Genomic DNA, 22,438 nt, shown 5'->3' with positions numbered 1-22,438 from the left:
TCTGAAAATGCTTTCCTGTACATGTGGAGCGTAGCAGCTATCGGACAGGTAGATTGTGTGCTGCATTTCTTTTCATTTCACTGGAACTAAGGAATTATTTTCACAGATGTCAAACTTTCTACCTGGATATCAGTGAACTTTATATTTTCTTTTCTTAAATTGCGCAACTGCCTGGAAATGCAAGGGTGACACTGGAGCAGCCAAGAATAATTTCACAAACAATTTAGAAACAATTAGGAAGAAAATGTAAAAAAACAGGCTTGTTACTGGAATGAATGTGTATTGATTTTTTTTACGTAGTCTTTGTTGATTCCAACTGATTTATTTTTGCATAAAAGACTTTTATGGCAGACGTTCTAATCAGCAGCCTAAAACCTTTCAATATCTGAGAAGAGAAACAGTGGAGCTCAGCCTGAAGCACAGTGACTAGTTGAACGGTCTTTACAATAATTCAAAGGGAAATCTAAGAATTTCATACAGGTGCTAAATAGGTTGGACTCTTCAGGGGGACCATCTCTCCCGGCCTGGACTGTGGAGGGCTCCCCTCCCTGCCCTCCCAGCCTATCCTCGCCCCCAGCAGCATGTCCCAGGCTCTGAGGCTGCCTCTAGTCCTCCGCACAGCACACTACCATGATCAGATGGGCTGCTGGAGGGAGTAAGGCTGCCTCTGCCTCGTCCTGCTCCAGGGCTGGGTTAGGGGCTCGTTCTAGTTCTGGAACCAACTCCAGACTTAGGTCATCAGCACTGCTTTCCTCACTGTCTTTGCCTGTCCTGCTGGCTCTGGTGGTTTTCTCCTCTTCCCTACCCGGGGCGTCCTGCCATCAGCTCCGCAGAGAAAGACTGAGGCTTGCCAACCCGCAAACTCTCAGAGTTCCACTGAACATCTCAGAGACTGAGCTCGTCTCCAGGCCCAGGGCCACTGGGGGTCCCCTGGGCAGGACTGGGGGACCACAGGGTAGGCATGTGCGCAGCTACAATCATCTGCAAGGGGATATACGGAGGAGGAAGCTGTTCTCTTTCCAGAAGTTCTTCCTGAGGATTGATAAGAATGGAACAGTCAGTGGAACCAAGAGCAAGGATGACCCCTTCAGTAAGTAACTCAATGACTATATAAATGTAAAAAAGAAAACCAGTTACCAAATTAAACCAGAAACAAAGTGGGTCTAAGCCACTCTTATGTCAGCAAAAGTTAAAGGTATCCAAACCTGTAAAAGGAGTTTACTTTTCAAGTTGCCAGTGCAAAGTAAAGGTTTTTAGTCTCTACAACCAAACCTTCTGACCTTTCTTCTGACCTTGTTTGCATTATGAGGCATTTGGATATTACAGATAACAAAAAAGCACCTGTTGATTGTTTTGAGTCAGCAACATTTCTGGCACCAAGAGACCTTGCGCATTTCTAATCTAAGAAATCAGCCATTCATGCCCCTCTTACCCAAAAGAAGTTACTAACAGCAACAAAAATACATCAATTGCATGTATTAATACACAGCACGGCTAAATCATTGAATTTATATTAAAAACCATAATTCTTCGCCAGCCTATTTATGGGTTAGTGTTTTGAATGAAACATTCCCGATTAGAGTCGTCTTTTTGTTTTAAACCAGACATCCCTATGATATCTCTCCTGTCCAAACACTCAGCACAATGGTGGTAGCTCTCAGATTGCTTAAAAAGGAGCAGGGGCAGATAACCCAGCCATTATCAGTCAGTCTTCACAGCCCAGGGTAAACAGCAGTGATAACAACCAGAGAAGAACAGGGCTGGAGCGGGGGGGGGGGGGCATGGTTGTCAGTCTCATTGATGCTTTTAGACCCTCTCTGCCTCTCTGTGTGTCTGCGCCTGTGTCTCTCTCACTCTCCCACTCAGATTGCCCGCCTGCAAGCCAGCAAATTACATGTCCTCAGTCAAAAATCAGACGTTTGTTTAAAGCAGTTTGACGTGGTCACTTGGAGAAACACGTCTTTAAAGTGATTGCATGTTGTATGTTTCGGCATATCAGTCAGTCGAATAGCGTTCTCATTAGTGTCCCAGCGTTCCCACTAAGCTACGTGTGTGTGCCTATCAGCCAGCGGGCACTCACATGCTCCAGTGGGTGTGTGATCATATAGCAGCCAACGACGACACATGTGCTCACTTATTACTGACAAACACACACGCGCACACACACATACACACACAATTACTGTATACATCTCTCGCCTTCTCCCATGCTCTTTTTCCTCCTCTGTCTCTCTCTTAGCGATCCCATAGTGAGTGTGTATGGAACCTTTTAATGTTCCTCTTGGGAGTGCTAAACCACACATTCAATCAAAGTGACTTAGGGGAAATGGCACAGGGAGGCAAAATGTCAGGGGAGATGTTTGTTTTGACAAGGTCACGACAGAAGCAGCTTTATTTACTGACCATATTACACTTTGATGCCTTTACTGCCGCTGTTGTTAGCAGTTTCTTTTAAGTTGTAAAACTGAAGCGGTGTGAGGAAGTTTGCCTCAGTTTATCATAATAGTGGTCTGTGTGAATTCCCCCTGAAGTTTATGTATGTTTGGAAGATGATTTACCCCCTCTGTCTGCTTTTTCCGCCGACTCACAAATTCACACTTTTGGAAGTGTGTTGCCTTTTTTCAAAAGTCAGTTGGAGTAAGCATGACCTGAGCATCAGGGAGGGAGGTGAAAGAGAGATTCTCTAGAGGTACAAGTTCATGAATGACATGGCTGAACATCATAGTGGCCACATCAAAGACATGTGTCTTCAGTATCAATGGTGGTGCCATCAAAAAGCTGTGTCCTGCGGGGCTCTGGGGACACTGTGTGTGGATTATGTGCTCTCATATCAGGTTCACATGGTAAAGGATACTACACAACAGCGGCTTCAGTCTTTGCTCTGGCCCCTGGGGCTAGACATGATCCCAGGACTGACATCTTTTGTAGACCTCTGATGATCCCTTGAAGTGACAAAATGTTTTCTTTATTAATGCGATGAGCAGTGGAGAACAGCTTGCCTTTTCTTGAGGCAGACGTTGCGAGGCAAAGACACACTGCATCTAAATTTTATGATCAGTTTATTAATATATATGTCATACTTTGTCTCAGAGGTGTATGAGATGTGGAGGCTTTGGTTTTAGGTGCTGCCTGTGGCCCTGCGAGGACCCGGCTCACTGTCTGTTAAAGAACCGGTATCCAGCCTCCCACAGATTTACGGGGATGCCAGCGCAAAACTGTCCCACATGGCTTTCCAACCCGCTGGGAGCCTGTGCTGAGGTTACAGAGAGGCAGAGAGAAATGGATGGAGATTATGTTAAAGTCAGCTAAGTAGCTATCTGCACGGCCTAAGTACGCAATTAAAATATCTATGATTCACAGCTGAGTTGTCTTAAAGACAACTAGCAGCTCTGAGTGACTGGTGAGTTATTGCTAAATAGGATTCAGGATTCAAGGCTTGGCGGTAAAAGGGTTTGGTTAATTAGCCACGGCTGTGTTGGTGTGAGAGGGTGAGTCTGTCAAGATCGAGTGTGTGTGTGTGTGTGTGTGTGTGTGTAGTTGTGTCAGGCCACTATTTGTGTTTCTGTGCTGTAGGGGCCAGGCATTTGTGCAAGATGCTTCTGGACATGGCTAAAGAAGTGTATATAGTATATATGAATACATGTGTAAGTGTGTGTCTGTGCACGTTCATCTCCTTTAATCAAAGCAGTGGCCTTTTACGAGGCAAAAAAAAAAAAGAAAAAGGAAAAACAGATGGCGCTCTTATGTAGGTTTGAGGAGAGAGATGTATAGCTTTTCTCAGAGGTGGGGAAGAGCCTGGATATCCCCTCTATGTAAATACACTCAGTGTGGTCCTTATCAAGTGTTATTACTATATATCCTGATTTACGCCTCACTCCACTCCATTTTTCTCCACAGGAACGGTACCAGTCGAAATTTACATTTGAGCTTATTTGCCCAAGTGTTATTGTGAGCAGACTTGAACATCCAAGAAGCAAAGTAAAGAGAGAGAAAGAATAACAATACAAGCTGCAAAGCACATGCTTTTTTGGCATCCCACTGTGGAAAAACCACCTTTAATTCTCACTGGCATTGTGTGCCTCCATTCCACAACCAACGCACCATTTACTGTTGTAACTCCAAACAGAGCGTATCAAATAAGCCACACATTAGGAAAAAGCAACCAGCATGCAAAAGAAAATCTGCTGTCTCCCCACGTAAACAGCTGAACCTGGCTGGCTCACTTTAAGCAACATTTTACAGGAGTGGTTTGAAGAATTGACCCCATACAACGCACCACTATCACCTTTAAGGCGTAATGTTGTAATCTTGAGGAAGCGAGATGAAAAGCATATTCTCTGTTTTGCCATTTTCCCATATTTGCAGCCATAAGCTCATTACTCTCCACCTCTGGGCCAAGCTGAGCATTCATTCATCAGAGAACAGTGAATGGAGATTTTGTAGTTTCACAGCCAGGTTGAGTTTGTAAGTTGTCTGCAAGTGCACATTCACCTGCTACAGCATTAACCATGTGTGTGCATGTGTGTGCGTGCATGTGTATGTGTGTGTGTATGTGTGTGTGTGCGTGCGTGTGTGTGTGTGTGTGTATATACAACCTGTCTCGCCCCTGCCTCCGGTGGCTGACTTTGATCAGTGATCATTACAGCCTTTCTAATCCTCACTCCACCCCCAGTCTCACTGTCATGGCTCCTCTGTCCTCCTCTGTTCTCCTTCCTTTCATCCCTCCCATGTTTACAGAGCAGCCAGAGACTGCCATAGATTGTCTTACATCCTCACTCCATACCCGACACCCGATCCTATACAGAAACCAGCTCCTCTCAGATCTTCAATGGCCGTTGTGTCACAGTCCCCACCACCGCCTTGCCGCATCAGACCTCACTGCCCCAAGGTGCCACTGTTTGAACTAGAAACTGATACAGTCAAGACCTCACAGACGAGGAAAGAAGCTGCTGTATTTTTATGAGAGGGATTGTTCTTTGGGGGCACACCTGCATCCTCCACTGTCCACTCATGTGCGAGGCTGGCAACTTCAGAGGCCCCCCAGCCACCAGAGAGTGGGTCTGACAGCAGAGCAGGCTGCCGCACAAACAGTCATCAGGCAGAGGAGGGACTGCTGATCTGATCAAAGGATGTCGTCGACTCTCTGGAGTTCACACCCCCACGCCAATGTGTGTGTGTGTGTGTGTGTGTGTGTGTGTGTGTACACATATGTGTGCTTATCAGGATAAAATAACGACAGCTCACAGGAAGTGTGGAAAGGAAGTCAGGGAGGGAGGCATGAAATCAAACATGCCATGGGAACCGGGATGGTTCACTCACACACACGCACACACACACCAGAATAAGATGAGACGAGTGGGTTCTGTGGTCAAAGGACACATTAGGAAGTTATATCTCTCTGACCTCTGATACTGAGACCACACAAATAACCACAGCTGTCTGTAGCAAAAGCATGCCCTTGTTAACTGGCGTATAAATTAGCCTCTGTAATAGCCTGTGAGAAACCTGAATTATTTGTATAGGGACTTGGAAACCTAAATACCAAACAGAACATAAACAACCTGAGAATCTCTGTGGTATCCACCTATTAATTTTCAGACTAAATGGCCTTTGCAGCTGGAATCTGTTACACAGGTGTAGGTTGTAAAGGAACTTTATAATATCACTGAAATGATAAATGTGCTCAAACAGTAATTGTGACCTTACACAGAATCCCTACACCGCATGTTCCCACATGGAAATGTCCTAAATGAGAATGCAGGCACATTGCTATTCATTATCCTGTCACGTACGTGAAATAAAAATGTATGGAGTTACTCCAGTCTGTATCTAGGCAAAGATGATGAGACACATGATATAACCTCCTTTTTGCTGAATCCTAGGTATCCTGGAGATCACATCAGTGGACGTGGGAGTGGTGGCCATCAAAGGGCTGAACAGCAGCTACTATCTGGCTATCAGCAGGAAAGGAGACCTGTACGGAGCGGTTAGTATCCGAGTCAGGGGTCAATCTGGATGCTCAAGAGAGAGAGATAGTGTTAGATTCTTCTGTTCTTATCAAAGGAGGCCCTATCTTTATTTCACTGCGCACAAACCAGGCCAGTGCACACAAGTGAACTGTGCAATTTTCAAAGTGTACACTAGGTTCTACAAAAAGCACTCAAAGTAAAACATTCAATGTAGATTAAGAAGGAGTAAATAAACATGGGACCATGTGCAACCGCAATGGATTTGCACGAGAAAATGATCTGTGTTTTGCCTGAACCTCAGACGTCGGGGTTAGAACACTGAAACATGATACGTACTGTAAATCTGTTTTTTCCAGAAAGAGTTTGGCGTCGACTGCACCCTGAAGGAGCGGATTGAGGAGAACGGCTATAACACGTATGCATCAGCTGAGTGGAGGAACAAGAAGCGGCAGATGTTTGTGGGTCTAAATGTCCACGGGAAGCCGCTCAAAGGGAAGAAAACCCGCAGAAAGAACACGGCCACCCACTTCCTTCCAATTATGGTGTGAGCTGAAGAGCTCGACAGGAGGGGGGAAGAGTATGCAGCACTGGACAGAGAGGTTTTCAATACTGAAACGCTGTAAAATAAAGACATTCACTGGGAAATCTCTCATTTGGAAACAAGGCACTAACACTGTTAAACATAACATATGGTCTCTGCTCCTGAACTTTGATTGAGATCACGCTCTTCATTCCGTGGGAGAAGGTGATATCTGTGTTTTCTGTGGCACGGGATTCAATATTTATCCTTTTTTTTTTCTGTGCCAAACAGTTTGCAACTGGAGTATGTGTGTGTAAGGTGGACAACACACTGACACTGTCCCAGCTAATGAACAGTAGTAGATGCAGAAGTATCTCATGAAGTTATTTATAATCTATATTCTCCTGTGAGACATTAAGGGGAGAGATAGAACATGGCTACAGGAAGATGAGGGAAGTTTATCATGACAGCATTAAATAATAGAGGATCCCACACATTTAAAGCAAATGTTTGATACTTAACCACTGTGTTTTGACTGTATTGTAATGATTTATTTATTTTGTGAAATATTTAACTGGAGGGGAACACTTACAAGGCAAGCATTCCTTTGCATGCTTTACTTTTTATAGGATCTATTATGTGAAAATAAAATTACCATTTTCTCCTCTGCAACGTAGTGGTCTTTCTTTACTGGTGTTGAGGTGCAGGGGTTTTTGCACAAGCACTGAGACACCCTGGTGAACGTTCAGGTCATGGTAAGTCTTTTCTTATCTGGGTCTCTGAGGTAGGAAAGGACAAAAGGCAACCATTAATGCCTAGCCAGATATTCCATGTGGCAACCATTGCACTAATGATTAGTTCCCAAACAAACGGGAAACATACAAGACCAACCACAAGAAAATAGGGGGGGAGGTAACTTCCTTGGTATGGCATGTAGATTCTGACATCACTTGCTAATATCACCACATTACTGTGGAGCTGCAACATTCCCCGATTGCTGCGGGCCTTGCATAGTAAAGATAGCTGCTAAAACACCTGCTGATATAAAAAAAAAAAAAAAAAGACACATACAGCTTTGAATGTTAGTCTGCATTAATACTGCCTATAATGGGGTTTCACTGCAGGGCCTTGGAAGAGGATCTGAATGTGTGTGAGGGAAGAAATGTGAATGAGGGAGAGAGATATGACCTGTGTCTGACCACCCACTTCCCTCAGCAATCATCTACAAACACACTAATCAATGACAGCTGCCTTGATGCCAGATCAAAAGACCACGGGGAGAACATTAACACCACAGGCTTCCGGGCTTCATGTTCTCTTATCCCGCATCTCTGAACATCCATCTCAAGACAGGCATGAAAAATTGGGAGAGTGGAGGAAGACAGGGAGGCGGGAGAAGGACTGGAAATTCATCCAAGTTGGCCTGTGAGTGCGGTTAAAAAAGTTCTCTGAATCATAGGAATCCAGAGTAGAGGAAAGCTTTTGCTTTAATATATAGTATATTGTCTTTTAATAGCTGTTTAAGGAATCAGGGCAACAATAGATTCATACTGAGGAATGCAACAGTGCATTCCACCAGAACGGTCAGGGCCAGCGGCAACATATGGAATACTTTCTAAAACTTTCTAATTTCACAAGCATGTCTGCACCGAACACATCACTGTTTACTACAGTTGCTCTGCTCTCTAGTGATTGTGCAACGTGTATGGCTGTTGCAACTTTGAGGCCACATTCTTAAGTACGATAAATCTTGCTCAGTTAAATCTTACCTAAGACGAAAGATTCGGAAGTTCAACTGATAGTGTTTGTGTGCAGTTTTTCCAATGGCTTTAGTTAAATAAATTTAGATGTTTTCTTTCTGTTTTTTTTTGTTTGTTTGTTTGTTTGTTTTGGAAATGTTTTAATGTTTTGTTTTTCTTTGTCTTAACTCATTTCTAATTAGGTTAAAAGTTACCAAAAAAGACTTAGCATATCAGAGGGAGGAGAAACCACAACACATTCAGTAGCACTGATTTGTTTTTAATCACTCTAATGAAACAGCCAATAAATCACCAGAGATATACATGATGTGAACTGACGAATATTAGCCTCATAGTAATCTAGTCCAAAGGCATTTGTCATCCAGTGCATTTGCAAGACTTGTGAATGTTTGAACTCTCTCCAAGACACGGGCATCAGGGGGAAAAACAGCAATAACTGAAAATAGGGGCAGTAATCTTTTATCAAAGTGGGTCTCTGCATTTCTGGCTCGGGAATTCTCTGTGGCATAATGTGATCCAGCTTTGGGAAACAAGTGGAAAATGACTGGAGGCTAAAACAACTAATGAATACTTACACTGAGAGGTCTGGTGCAACACATGTTTGTAGTGGGCAGCTACTGAGAGAGCTCGGGGAGAGAGGCACGTCTGAGGGGGTTACACAGGTTCAGAGTCTTCTCTGGGAATGTGTCTGATATATCCGTTAAATGTAATTATCCAACCTTTGGTCCTTTAATAAATATCTTAGAAGAATATGAGGTTATTTAACCAGACACCTACTGCCTGACCCCACAAATAGAGCAGCAGCCAACACTGAGGACACTGAGGTCACATCCTCAATATTTTGGGGAGGATGGTGATTTAAAAAAGTAAACCACATAGGCTTTTTAATGCATAAAGAGACACGTTGTTTTTTTTTTTCTCTAAATGTGACTGAAGCCAAAAAAAGTTAAACTAAAATAAAATCAAGAGATTAAGTATTTTTCTACCAGAATTCCTGTTTTTTGAAACAGCATTTAGTAGGTCAATTCATAAATACTACTGAACACTTCAATCAATGAATATAATGTGAACAGATATAACTCACAGATTTTTCATGTGGGTGCGATTGTGCTGAAGGACTTTGGACTCATGACCTAATTTCCGAAATCCCACCCAGTAACTTACGCTGAATGATAGTCAGCAGCCAAATGTTTCAGTATTCCCATTTTTTGCTTCTTTATACTTCTATTCCACTATATCTTAATCCTAAAAATATTATACTTTTGAAATCATTAACTACAACCATAAAATGCTTTTTATACATGGAAACTTCATAATAATAATAATAAAATAAAACAATTAGTGATAATGTAACAACCACAGGGGCATTTGTTTTTCATGGCGAGTGCTTTAAGTTTTGATATTTTAAGTAAAATTTTATACCAATACTAATAATGCTATACTTTTAGGGGTGGTATTTTTTTTTTATTATTGAGATGCTCAGAGGGGCAGAATCTTATACTTTATTGTATGAAATATTAGTTTTCTTTGACCTATGTCATATTATTATTATTATTTTTATTTATTATTTTATTTTTTTTGTTTTTTTTTTGTTTTTGTTTTTTTTTGTTTTGTTGCAGTAAAGGGAACAATGAATGTGAAAGGATAAAAAGATACAAGAAAAAGTTACCCTTACCTATCATGAAGAATATAAAAAAAATACTTCACCCTTTTACCTACAAAGGAATACATTTCTACATTTATTTAAGTGAATACTCTTACCACCGCTGATGATAACCTGATGTATTTTGCAGCGGCTCCACGGATGTTTTGGCCTTCAGAGCTTCCACTCCGCGCCACCAGAGGGAGGCAGTTCTATTCTGAGCTCAAACGCTGTCATCGATAATCACCGACGGCGAGTTTGTTGTTAAAGGAAGTGGCCAAAAAAAAGTTGTGTATAAACTGTGATACTACCCGATCGAGGAAAAGCCACCATGAAAGAGAGATAGGGCGTGTTTTGCAATTGCCGCTGCTCAAAAGATAAAAAAATAAATAAAAAAAAACAGCAGCTGACACGGCGAGCAGCATTTCTTCATCTTTTTCAGATGCTGCTTAGAGAGTAGAGCCTGACAGTCATGAACCAGAATTTCGACCGAGCTCCAGGAGCAGGGAGAACCCGCAATCTTCCAGCAGACTCCGGGGTCATGTCTACCGCCAGGGACGGGGACACCAGAAGCACCACGCTTTTCAACCAAAGGGAACCGCTGAGACAGCCGCGAACATCCCCGCCTTTTGCCGAAAACAACATTAGCACAACCAACGACATGGTTGGTGGAGGTAGGGAGCTGTTAACTAGCTAACGCCAACAATAACGGAGCTAATCTGAGTAGCTAGCGTTACTTTTAGAGTCCATTACACGAAACTTAAATGGCGCAGTGTTTTCCTCAGTATAAAAGTATCCACAAAAAAATAATAAAAAAATAATAATAATAAATAAATGTTCAGGTTGTTTAGTTCCTCTGAGAAGCGTAGAGGTTTACTCGCTTAACCTGGGCTGAGTCTGGAGCTTTCATTAGCAAGCTAGCTGCTAAATGCCATTAATGTTAGCTAACCTTAATATTTTGGCGTTGCGACGTGCACCTGTTGGATTGTTATTTCATGTGAGGTAGCGCTGCATCTAAATAAAGCTCCCACTCGGATGTCACATAGTTGACTAGTTACGTGCCACAGTTAAGGTTGTCTTACTCAGCTAAAACCTGAATTTCGCCACAGCTAACTTGTATTAGCAATGCACAGCAAAGGGGAAGAATCAGTTTCCTTTTCAGATCTGATGCAGTGGCTGTCGTTCAGGAATCGGAAAGGGGTTGGAGATATCACACATTTGGTTTCGATTCAGTGCCAAGTAAAACCATGGGCAGGATGCTCGATATCAATACCGATATCTATACCTTTTATTATTAAAACAGCTAATATGCTGTCATGTAATGGAGGAAATTGTGTCATGATTTATTAGCTAAATGCATCATTAACAGGCTACTTCTGATATATTTTAATTTGTAAAACATAACACACAGCTCTCAGTGGTATATAACAAATGTTCGTTATGTGAATATTCTCAACTAATAGAGATGATTGCTGCACATATATGCACACCATAGCAGCAGAGATGCAAATATTGCAGCAGTAAGAAGAGTTTTCATGTGTCTTGACATTTGAGATTTGTCTTGACATGTAGTGGATCTTTTTTTTTTTGTGGTATTGATCCTGCTGAAAACCAGACTTCACAACAGTAGTATCAGTACTTTCAGGATTGATCCAGCCACCCCAAGTGTATGGTAGAAAAGTACCAGAGAGATAGTTTAAAAAAAAAAAAGTTGTTATTATTATTATTATTAAAAATGTATTCTTTAGCCATCAGCTGCTAAACTCTCTATCAGAATGAGTCCATGTGACGCGTGTGATCTTCCAAAGGCCTGTTCCATGTAACACACACCAATATTGTAACAATAAAACTATGTCATGGTCAAAACCATGTGATTACATGATCAGGTCTGAAAAGCACAACCAGTTTTTAACTGCAAGTCTCCAAAAAGTACATCAGTATCAGCCAATATTGGTAAAAAATGTTGGATGTTGGTATTTGCTCCTGAAAACCATATCACTCCATTGCTACACTTCATAGCCAGCCTGATTTTGAATTATATTCATGTATATATTCAATTCTGTGCTCTAACTGCAAACCAGTTTCCCTCTGGGATAATAAAGTTAATCAGTATTTCTCTTACTGTTCTTACCGTCATCAAACCCCATGAAAAAAGTAGTAACCGGCAATTAACTGATTCGGAAAACAAGCGCTGTCTGTGTATCCAAAGCCTAGTATAGCTTTCTCCTCTGTGCCACAGACGTCATTATAGTCCAAAGACTATAAAAAAAAACACATCAGTGAGCTACATCATCATCCCTGGATGACATGTTCTATCTTTACCATGAACTTGGAAGTTTATTTTGAGTCGAGCTCACATACATCTAATTGCTCAGAGCTCAGCTGTTTTGTTTATTTGCTGAGCCTTTTTGAAAAGAAGATTCATGTGACCCATTTTTTAAGATTTGTGTTTTTGGTTTTAATTATTGTTAGTAACAGAAGAATTTTACCTATGTGGTATGAATATTTTCATAAATAAGATGAGCTTGAGAACATCTTTCCTCTTCCTTTTTCAGACTGTAAAAGACAAAGCAAACCCCAACAAAGTGCAAATACCAACAGTATGTCTGCCTCCAAAGACTATAACGAAGTGGATTCTTTGGTCATGTCATCAAAGCTTTCAGCCAGTGCTCCAGAGTTTGTCCCTTCTGGAATTATCCCGTATGAAGTAAGAGGAATTTTTACATTATCATTACACTTACCTGGACAGTGTTACTTTTTAAAGAGTTTTTAAACATTATATGTTCATTGTTCTGGTAATATGTCTGCTTTTAGTGTCCAAGTAGTCAGAGTCCAAAACTATGTCAGTATTGCTTCCATCATTATGGTTGTAAAGATCAGAATATCATGTGAATTTAGTTTATGGATAATGTTATTCATTAATGGTTCTGCTATGGAAACCATGACAAAGTGCTCTGGATTTTTTTTCCATTTTGTTTTTAATGTTTTGTGTTTTTGTGTGTGTGTGTGTGTGTGTGTGTGTGTGTGTGTGTGTTTGTGTTTGTGTAGGACCCTACTTGTGATGACAGTGATATTTATTACGGTGAACCAACTTTGGCTGACATGGTCACAGACTTTCTTGGCCACCTGAGCTCCTCACCAGGGTCCTTTGAGTCGGATGTCGAATACATAACTGGCATACTCAATAACTGGGTTACTACTGAAGAGTTGTTGCAGGAGCTGGTGGAACTGATATACACACAGGTAAAAAAGGAGATACACATCCAGTCCTCTTTTTGTTCTTTGTTTAAATATGTAATAGCAATTTTTTAAACCAAACCTGTCTAAGCACAGCATACATATTAAATATAATATACATGCACTTACACACAGTTGTAAAGTTGTGTAAGTACCCCACTGGGTATTGAGTTTTCTTTTCATTGCAGTCCACTGCCATTCCAAACTTCTCTTACACGGGTGCCAGACTCTGTAACTACCTGTCCAAACACCTGTCTATCAGCCCACCAAGGGGCAACTTTCGTCAGCTGCTTTTGAAAAGGTGATTTTTTTAAATTTATTTTTTGAATGTCTTTTTTCACTGCATTTATGTATCATTCATTCAAATTCAAATTGCCTTTTAAAAAGTAAGACTGTCGTCTGCTGCAGGTGTCAAAAAGAATATGAACAAAGGGATGTAGCTGTTCGAGGAGACGCAGACACTCAAAAGAAATTCCACTCTTTTGTTCTCTTTCTGGGAGAGCTCTATCTGCACTTGGAGGTAAGATGTCACGCTCATTTGCCTGGTGTGGTGATGTATGTGAGGTTTTCTTTTAAACAGCATTATCATTCCAGAAATTGAATTTTCAATTTATTAATTTCACTACACATACCACATGCTTCTTTTTTGGAGCCATTATTGAGTTGACATTTATGTCATTGTGATTTGATTTGATGTTTGTTTAGGTAAAGAGTGCAAAAGGACAGCCAAACAGAGCAGAGGTCCTCCTCACTGCTCTGAAAGAGCTGATGATCAGTCTGTTCTCCAATCCTGTGGATGCAAACCTCATCTGCGCTGTCAAACTGCTTAAGGTTTCAAATCTCAAATGGACACATTTACAGATTTAAATTGTAAGCTTTCCAGGTAATTTTATCGTCAAGGGAGGTAATGAGAATGTGTTTGAATTTAAAGCTTACAGGCTCTGTCCTGGATGATGCATGGAAAGACAGTGAACAAGCACACATGGAAGAACTGATTCACAGAATAGAAATTATACTACTGGACGCCGCCTGCAGCAGGTGTGTATATCACTATGGTTCTTCATGTGCAGCCGACACTCAAGGGGTATGCTTGAGCTAACTCCCAGTTTCAAAAGACTGAAACTGCATACAAAAGTGCATGGGGTTTTAGCTTTTTAACATTGGCGCACACACACACACACACACACACACAGGGCATAGGGAACATGTTCCATCTTCTGAAAGACAAGCATTAACAGTGAAAAGGCTGTTAAAGTTAAGATTGTGATTTGAGCATTTTCCTCCTCAGGGATGTCAGACAGATGCTTCTGAAACTTGTGGAGCTGAGATCCAGTGACTGGGGCAGAGTCCGTGCTGCTCCAGCAGCTAGCAATGCCACACCAGACAACGACCCCAACTACTTCATGGTGAGTGTTAACTGTAGTGTGCTCCCCATTTTTCTTCTTCTTCTTTTATTTTACATTTTTTAACAGTCCCTGTATTTCTGTATTTCCTCTCAGAATGAGCCTACTTTCTACACAGAAGATGGGACACCTTTTACAGCAGCAGACCCAGGTGAGGCTACACAAACATCTCCATGCTCTATGGTGATAATAAAAGAAAACATTAAAATAATGTAAAATGGTTTCGGTAGGGTCAGAAATGGATTAATCATCTTTATAGACAGTATTGTAAGTTGTGCTGCCCTCTTTTTTTTGTGAAACCTTTCCTAGATTTGAAGCCTGTTATCATCTTAGTGAATAATGTAATGTTAAATATATCTATATTGCAATCATTTGGAAAAAAAATCACCATGCTTATTTATATTAGTTGTGCCCAGTCGATTTTGGAGGTATGTTCTTTTTTTTTAAACTATGATATAATTCAAAATAGAACCAGTGTTTATAGAAATATACTTCTCATTTGTACGTACTCATAAGCATTATTTCTTTTAAACATTAGCACAAAACAAACATACTAGTAATAAAATGGGCGAGTCAACTGTCATCATTCATGAACATTTCCTCACTATTTTAGACTCATGTTTTGATTTGACTCATTGTGGCTACTGTCGTTTGCCAAGTCACTGAATAAGTCATTTACATGCTCGTAAAAATCAGATTACTCCCACTTTGAACGGAAATAACAATGTTGCAACCTGTCGTGTGCCTGAATGTCCATCTCTCTGCTTTTACAGAATATGCAGAGAAATACCAAGAGATCCTGGACAGACAGGACTATTTCCATGATATTTATGGTGAAAATGGAAATGAAGTGTAAGTACACATTGTAGAGATTAAAGATCAAACATGCTTTTCTTATAGGTCAAAGCCAACAGAGCTTGATGTTTGTCACTATGGATACCATTCAAAGATATAACCGCCCCATCTTATGTAGTTTCTTCCTTATATTAAAAAAGTAGAGTGAGATGGGCAACATCCTCAGAATAAGGAAAAAAATCTCATGTTATGCTGTTAGATGTCAGAAGAAAAATGCAAAGAATAGAACACAAAGTTGTCAGAGATGCTTCATTGAAGCTAAACACAGATGTTTATGGCTGCAATCCATTGAACAGACACACTGGAATGATGAAATCTTTGCTGTTCATCACACACAAAGGCGAAATCAATGATGTTGTTATTAATGATAAATTTGTAACAGCGCCGATGCCACAAAGCTGCCATTCTCTGTTTCATGGTGGTAAACACCACTGACCAACGTTAGCAATATTAGCCTGTAAGTAGAAGACAGTTTTACTCAGTATTTATTCAAGCATTTAACGAATGAATGGGCCATATGGTAATCTTTTATCAGTGATGTATGACATTTACTTTACACTATGACTCAAAACAAACTTAGGGAAGCCTTGGGACCACATCAGCGCATTGTTCAAGTATTCACTTATTTAACCTCTCTTCTGCTGGCAAACCATTGAAATAATTGGAGAAGGCATCAAGTTGATCCACATTGCTATGTTCTAAACTGACACCGCTAGCTGTCACTTTGTGCCACTAGTTCAAAACACATCATCGCTGTTAGTCTGACCTTCAAAATAATTCCACCCAAACAAGTTACTGACTGGTTTAATGAGTTCTTTCTTTTAATAATTTTTTTTATTGATTTTGTTAGCAAACTAAAGCATCTACAGTAGAAATAAACTAATAATCTGAGTGGAAAACAAAGATGTTTGTAAAGCATTAATATAATAATCCATTCTCCTGCTTGGACACAGAAGCCAAATGTTTCTGTCAATTAAATTTTTTTATATTAAAAACATATTTAAGATGTATTACATGTATTCAGGATAAAGTGGAACTAATTTCAGTATTCTTTGCATTTTGAAGATGAGATTTTCTGTTAATAGACTGATGTTATAGTTATTATCTGGGTTACTCATCACTAGTTTATGGTTTTATGTAAAGCAGTAGAAGTTCATCAGTACCACTGTGCTGGCACATTGTCTGTCATGTGACTACATAGCGGCTTCACACAGGTCATATGACCACCACTAACCCATTGGCCCCTGAGCTTGGCAAATGTGTATGACTGGCCCACAATGCAACAGGGTCGACCATGGCCTCGGATTCAGTTTAGTCAGCAGTTGGGTGTGAAAGAGGGCTTAACTTGCTCCTGTCCCCCCTTCAGAACTGTGTGTGTGTGTCTGTGTGTCTGTGAGCTTGTGTTTTTGTGTGTCTGTGCATTGTGTATCTGTGTATTAGTTACAGAAATCAATTATATTGAGGAACACATTTGTCTTAAAGGTCTAAAAAGGAGCCTCTAAATCCCTTGTTCTGTTGTGTTCACAGATACGACTTCGAGGATGAGATGGAGCCTGAGATTGAAGAAGCTTTTGAGACTTTTTGTTTAGAATCAGAGAGGAAACGACAACAATGACGTGACAGTGAAAAATCTGTGAGACTCAACAGGCACATACTGTAATTTTCCCACTCAACTTGCTGGAATGTTGAAAAGCAAAGGAAACTAGGAGAAGATAGGTTCAAACTTTAATTTTACTGCAAACAAGCATTTTAACAAAAAGCTGTTTATAGTTGCACTTCTGACACTTTTTTCTGTCAGTGTTGCTTAGAAAATGGGGACAATCAATGGGATAATTGTTCAAAATGTTGAAGTATGAAGACCTTTCTGGACATGGAAGTTTTCTCTTTGTTGTTTTGAATTCTTTCATTTACGCCTGAACTAAACACCAAGAGGGAAATAGTGTGCTGTGGATTTTTTTAGAGTTATTTTCTGAAAGGTGGATAAGTTTAATCAAATTGTGTGCACAATTTGTTAGATTATAATTAATAACCCCATGCCATGGTAGTTAAAGGCCAAACAACTCAAATCAATGTCAGAGATGCATCATCTTTATGTGAAACGCACTGTAGATGGGTGAGGTAGTTGTTTTTATTACATACCTACATAAAATGCATACACAGCCTACATTACAACTGTCGTTACATTGTGTCTTTGGTCAGGTTGCCAATATTAATTACTTTATTCAAGGCTATTCACTTGTCAATCTGGCTGCAGTTCATTTAAGTGGTCAGAAACTCTGTGAAAGGCTGAGCAGTTTAGAAAATGAGTTATAGCACGAACATGAACAAATATTTTAATTCAGTCACAAACTGGGACAAAAGAACTTTTTTAACATTTCTTTTGGGGGGTAAAGTCAACATTTTAAGAAATTTAAGTCCACAATTTCCAGTCTTGATAATGCTGTGCATCTAAATCCATTTTATTTTCTGAATGTAGCTTTGAATATCTACTCATCTTGCAGTTTGCAGCAGTCAGTGTGGTACTTGGTAACTGAACTGGAAAAAGGATTAATTATTATCCCTGAAAGACTAAAAGACTGTTTATCAGCAATCCATGGAACCCATAAAAAAGGAATGTTGTTCAATAGTTTGTAAATATTATTTATAGTACATTGTTTGCCTGCAATAAATTCTTTATAATGTGACATCGTATTTGCTGGATTTGTGTGTGACCCATGCTGTATTTACTACAGCTAAAATAATTTGACATAAAGTGAGCTAAGATACAATTATACTTAGTCGGCAGTTTATAGGTCATCAGAACAGCTTAATACAAATATGATGGATAATAATTAAGCTTATAATTTTGAGTTTTTAGTGATTATGGTCGAATAAGATTTGAGACTTTACTTAGTGGTGGTGTTGTATTGGACTGCATTACATTCAGATGTATTCCTAACATTCTGTCCCCTCACACCCCCTAATATATGTAAATTGGGGTGAGCGAAATATTCAAAACATACTTCAATATAGAAATTATGCTCAATACAACATTTTCACAGTAACCTGACTTGAATTATCGCCTGATTTACTTCTGAATGTTTTAACAGTGAATATGATTAAAGTGATCATTCTGTCCATCCAGTTGTTACTACCTATGCTTGATCTAGTTCCACCATTTTCTCCACTCAGATTCAAACATCTATCTTCTCTTCATGTGACTCTGAATTGAGCAATGCTGTGTAAAAAATAAGGTGAAGCATACTGTATTTCTGAATAAATGTAAGAGTCACTGGGTGATATTCCTCACGCAAGAAAAAGCACATTTTGCTTAGGACCACTGAAAATATTCAGGACAAATAATCTGACCCTGCTACAAACTTCAAGCGGATAACAAGTAAGAATCATCAGATTTTATTTTGAAAGTAACCTAGTCTGTTCTACTTCCTTCTGCTTTGTAACCAATACATAAATGTCCAAACAAATAAGTGCATATCTGTAGTTTACAAAATTGGATTAGATCAAATCACACTCATACTTTGCAACACCGCCTGCTGTTAACACAACTCTCTACCAAACTTCAGAAATGTGCATTGTATCTTGAGAATAACTAGAATAAACATAAACATCATTTTTCAGATGAATGGAATTTACAGATCTTTGAAAGAATTGTGCAGAGCTACTCCTATTTGCTGATTCATAGTAAACCAGTAGGCTACATGAAAAGAAAAGGCTGATTTAATTCACGGGTTTCAGGCAGTCAAACTGTTCTGTCAGCCGTTGTGTTGTGTATTGTGCAAACTTTGACTATTGTATGTTTTTGCCATGCCAGTAAGTGCTGAGCTATGAGCTGTGGCAAGGAATATTTATACAAGTATGCTTAAAAATGTACATGTATAGTTTCTTAATTGATCACATATTTTGGTTTTACACCGTAACTGCTCTGTAGTTTTCTGCCATCCAACTATATGAACTTTGTAGTGGATGAAAATTGATGGTTAAGGTTCGCCAAAAGTCAACTCACATCACTAACCCAGAGATCAAAAATGTTTAAAATACCAGGTAATATATATATATATATATATATATATGTATATATGTATATATAAACGTAATAACAAGTACTGTAATTGTTTCAAATTCCCACAAACCAACATCAGATGGAAGGATGGTGAGAGAAGCATTTTAGAATCTGTAGATTTTATGAGCCTTTGCCACCATCTGGTGACCAAGTTGAGTAATGTTATAAAAGTCCGCAGTCATTCCCTGTAAAGAAACTTCATCAGTGATTAAACCCAGGAATTTGATACTTAACTAACTTTTCATTCAAATCTGTCTTTATTTTTAGCTTTCGTCAATGTTTCAAATAAAGGACTTTAAATGAAGCGTTTTTCCATTTGAGTGAAGGATTAAAGAAACCACCACTGGTTTTAGATTTCTGTCACGTTGCTTTGTGTTACAAACAACGTGACAGCGACCCTAATACTTTATACGTTCAGTTTCAGCAGAGAAAAACACATCAAGTCAGTTTATTGTAGCAGCTATGGACTGATTGAAAACAGGATGGTGACCAGCTCTGTTTTTCTCGGCCTTTGTTTTCCCAAAGAGCCCAAGCATTAAAAATGACAACCTCGCATCTCAGCTATGCCTCTCTTACCACCACGTCCTTCTATTAACCATCACACCATTTTTTTTAACTGCACAAGGCCATGCAAGCTTCTTCCCTTCCCCCAGTTCATTTTCCATATAAAGAAAAGATAAGGAAGTTCTTTGTCATGTCAGAAATGTGTAACGTGTGTCCAGAATGGCCTTGCTCGGTGGTTTCCTTAATCGAGAGGAAAATTACAGTCATGCTATGTAATTCTCTTAACCTCAATTCCACACCACAGATATTTTTTAATGCTACAATGAAACTGTTCTTTTGTGCTTTGTAACTCTCAGCACCAACATACCTCATATTGAAATTGTAAGACGTTTGAGTTACCTTTAAGAACATTGCATGCAGTCTATAAATCTTTCATGTCTGTCAGGCGTGCGGTTAACTGAGGCGTCCTGGTGACACAGTGATAAAGGTTACATGGTTTTAAACCACTACAATCCTGGCTCGAGCCGTGTTGGGGACGTTTTTCTGCATGTCACCCTGCTCTCACAGAGTGTCAAAAATAAATATCAGTCATGCAAAACTACTTGAAGCAAGGTAGCGCACTTTAATGTGGTTGTCCCATTCTATATTAAATGCAAGATATCATGTAGTTAACAAACTGTTGCATTGTACTTCAGGCTAAAAAGCCTTGTAGTGAGCTTTAAGTAAATGATTAACATCTGCCAGTTGTTACTACTGTAAACGAAAAACCAGACCCACAAGTCTTTAACAGATTCATCTCCAACAAGTATTAGTATCACTTATCTAGAATGAGGTATTCTCATCATGTATTGTTCTGCTGTAAATTTTATATATCCAGTCTTTTCATTCTTTGGGAAAACAGAAACAACTAATGAATTTGCATGGCAGTGCATTTTGAGCCTGTGTGTGTATGTGTCACACATAAGGCTGCCGGACATGAACACTGCACAAGGCTGATATCTTAAATGGGAAACCACTGGATGCCAGTCCATGACTTGCAAAAGATAATGCATCCTCTTCCTCATATTTACAAAAAAAACTGTACTCTTCACTTTTTGTGCTTCTGCAGCATTTAAGGTTTGTTAGAATCGTCTCAAGCCAGGAAATGTACCCGTGCAAGTCCAACAGAGCCTCTACACAGGTTGAAATAAAGTCTCTGCTCATGTGACAGGGTGGTAACTTCACCCACAAGTGGCAGTACCACCGTGTCTGCGTGCAGTCATTGACTCGTGAGCCCCTCTGAGCCTGCTGGATGTGACTGTCTGGCTCACAATGCAGCAGGGCAAACCAGGGCCTTAGATTCCCATTGGTCAGCAGATGGGTGTGAAAGAGGGATTAGCTGCATGCTACAATCCACTCAGCCAGAAGTTTGTGTGTGTGTTTCTGTATTCATGTCTCTCCATTATACTGTATAATGTGGTTTTTTAACGTGCTCATCAGAAACAAAAGTCCTGAAAGAGCAATACGTTTCTTCATTCATTCATTCTTCATCTTCAACACACACAAATTTTACTATTGGTGATACAGAACCTAAGACGGAAGATGTGTTTGGAAACCATTTCCTTCCTTCCCAGACAACCACTTTGGTTTGGGAAAATCTAAGAAAATTTCTTTTACAATTTTTTGATGGGACATTTTATTAAAAGTGTGATTTCTGTTTTTGGTCATTAAATTTGTTGTTTCCATGGTGAGTGATGTTTCTGAAATGACTCATACTGGAACAAACAAGGAGCGGACAATAACATTAATATCTGTGTTAATGTAATACCACTGGCCTGTGATAAAGAGTACATTTTATGAGGCTTGTTTGTAGGCTTAGGGTTAGTTCCGTTAGCTTGTGGGTAGCCTGCTGAGTTTGTAATTCTTTGTACCAGGGAGGTGTCGATTCAACTCTGTGATAATTCTTGAGGTTGCAGTTTTGTGGTGGTGATGTATTGTACACAGAAAAAATCCATCATGCAGCAGCACAACCTCACTATGAACTCTTTTAATTCTAGTTCTCTTGTGGACAGTAGTTTAATGAAATCTGTTTTGTGGATCATCTACACAAACAGAGACAAAAAAAAATGAAAGTGTATGTTGCTGTTTTATTTTTCATGTCTGTGAGGTCCACAAAAAAAGTCATAGCACAGGAGTAGTGGTAGAACTCTCAGAGATGGATTTCTCAAAACCTGAAGACATTGTCAAAACAAAACTATCTCTATGACTGTGTGGCTCACCAAATATCTTTTTATGATGTGGGTCAGAAGACAAAACTTAAAATAAACAGTAAAAAGACAAAGGCTCGTCCTGTGATTATAAATGGTCTCCGACCCTCCAGACCAACTTCAAATGATTCATGTTCCTCCTCAGAGGGGATTTTTAATGACGCGTCCATGCTGCGCCACTATTCAGGGGCCTGACAGGAAAATACACCGTTGCTGTTTCCAGATCCTTCCTTAGATTGTTC

At 39.8% G+C, this 22,438-nt stretch overlaps 2 protein-coding genes and 1 long non-coding RNA gene across 4 annotated transcripts; 2 read left to right on the top strand and 1 right to left on the bottom strand.

Annotated features, from left to right (window-relative positions):
• The first annotated feature begins 630 nt into the window (after positions 1-630).
• On the top strand, positions 631-6,517 carry LOC139624399 (fibroblast growth factor 10-like). Its single transcript, XM_071483484.1, has 3 exons — positions 631-1,090; positions 5,883-5,986; positions 6,326-6,517. The coding sequence occupies exons 1-3, from the start codon at positions 631-633 to the stop codon at positions 6,515-6,517; spliced, it is 756 nt and encodes a 251-aa protein (XP_071339585.1).
• Positions 898-10,152, bottom strand: LOC139624400 (uncharacterized). Of its 2 annotated transcripts, XR_011691655.1 has the most exons (5): positions 10,011-10,152; positions 7,145-7,268; positions 6,306-6,586; positions 5,862-6,018; positions 898-1,032 (listed from the first exon to the last, which is right to left on the bottom strand). It is a non-coding gene; the product is annotated as an uncharacterized lncRNA (long non-coding RNA). The 2 variants fall into 2 exon arrangements; XR_011691654.1 differs by having other exon boundaries at positions 5,862-6,586.
• A 33-nt stretch (positions 10,153-10,185) lies between these two features.
• Positions 10,186-18,070, top strand: paip1 (poly(A) binding protein interacting protein 1). The gene is made up of 11 exons (XM_071483483.1): positions 10,186-10,565; positions 12,447-12,598; positions 12,940-13,134; positions 13,317-13,429; positions 13,537-13,648; positions 13,834-13,959; positions 14,060-14,166; positions 14,417-14,534; positions 14,628-14,682; positions 15,305-15,383; positions 16,914-18,070. Exons 1-11 carry the CDS (start codon positions 10,364-10,366, stop codon positions 16,999-17,001), a joined length of 1,347 nt encoding a protein of 448 aa, XP_071339584.1. The 5' UTR covers positions 10,186-10,363; the 3' UTR covers positions 17,002-18,070.
• The last annotated feature ends 4,368 nt before the right edge of the window (positions 18,071-22,438 follow it).

Source organism: Trachinotus anak, unplaced genomic scaffold (assembly GCF_046630095.1).
Source record: "Trachinotus anak isolate AG129_WGS33_773 ecotype Australia unplaced genomic scaffold, CSIRO_AGI_Tana_v1 ptg000008l, whole genome shotgun sequence".
Lineage (NCBI taxonomy): Eukaryota > Metazoa > Chordata > Actinopteri > Carangiformes > Carangidae > Trachinotus > Trachinotus anak.
Note: the sequence above shows the minus strand (reverse complement) of the source record. Positions and strands in the feature narration are given on the sequence as shown.

Excerpts from the sequence above, each read along its gene's own strand:
- paip1 (XM_071483483.1), top strand. The coding sequence starts at position 10,364 with ATGAACCAGAATTTCGACCGAGCTCCAGGAGCAGGGAGAACCCGCAAT. Across the intron at positions 12,599-12,939 it reads CTGGAATTATCCCGTATGAA|GACCCTACTTGTGATGACAG; the intron begins GTAAGAGGAATT and ends GTGTTTGTGTAG. Across the intron at positions 14,167-14,416 it reads CTGGACGCCGCCTGCAGCAG|GGATGTCAGACAGATGCTTC; the intron begins GTGTGTATATCA and ends TTTCCTCCTCAG.
- LOC139624399 (XM_071483484.1), top strand. The coding sequence starts at position 631 with ATGATCAGATGGGCTGCTGGAGGGAGTAAGGCTGCCTCTGCCTCGTCC. Across the intron at positions 1,091-5,882 it reads GAGCAAGGATGACCCCTTCA|GTATCCTGGAGATCACATCA; the intron begins GTAAGTAACTCA and ends GCTGAATCCTAG. Across the intron at positions 5,987-6,325 it reads AAGGAGACCTGTACGGAGCG|AAAGAGTTTGGCGTCGACTG; the intron begins GTTAGTATCCGA and ends TGTTTTTTCCAG.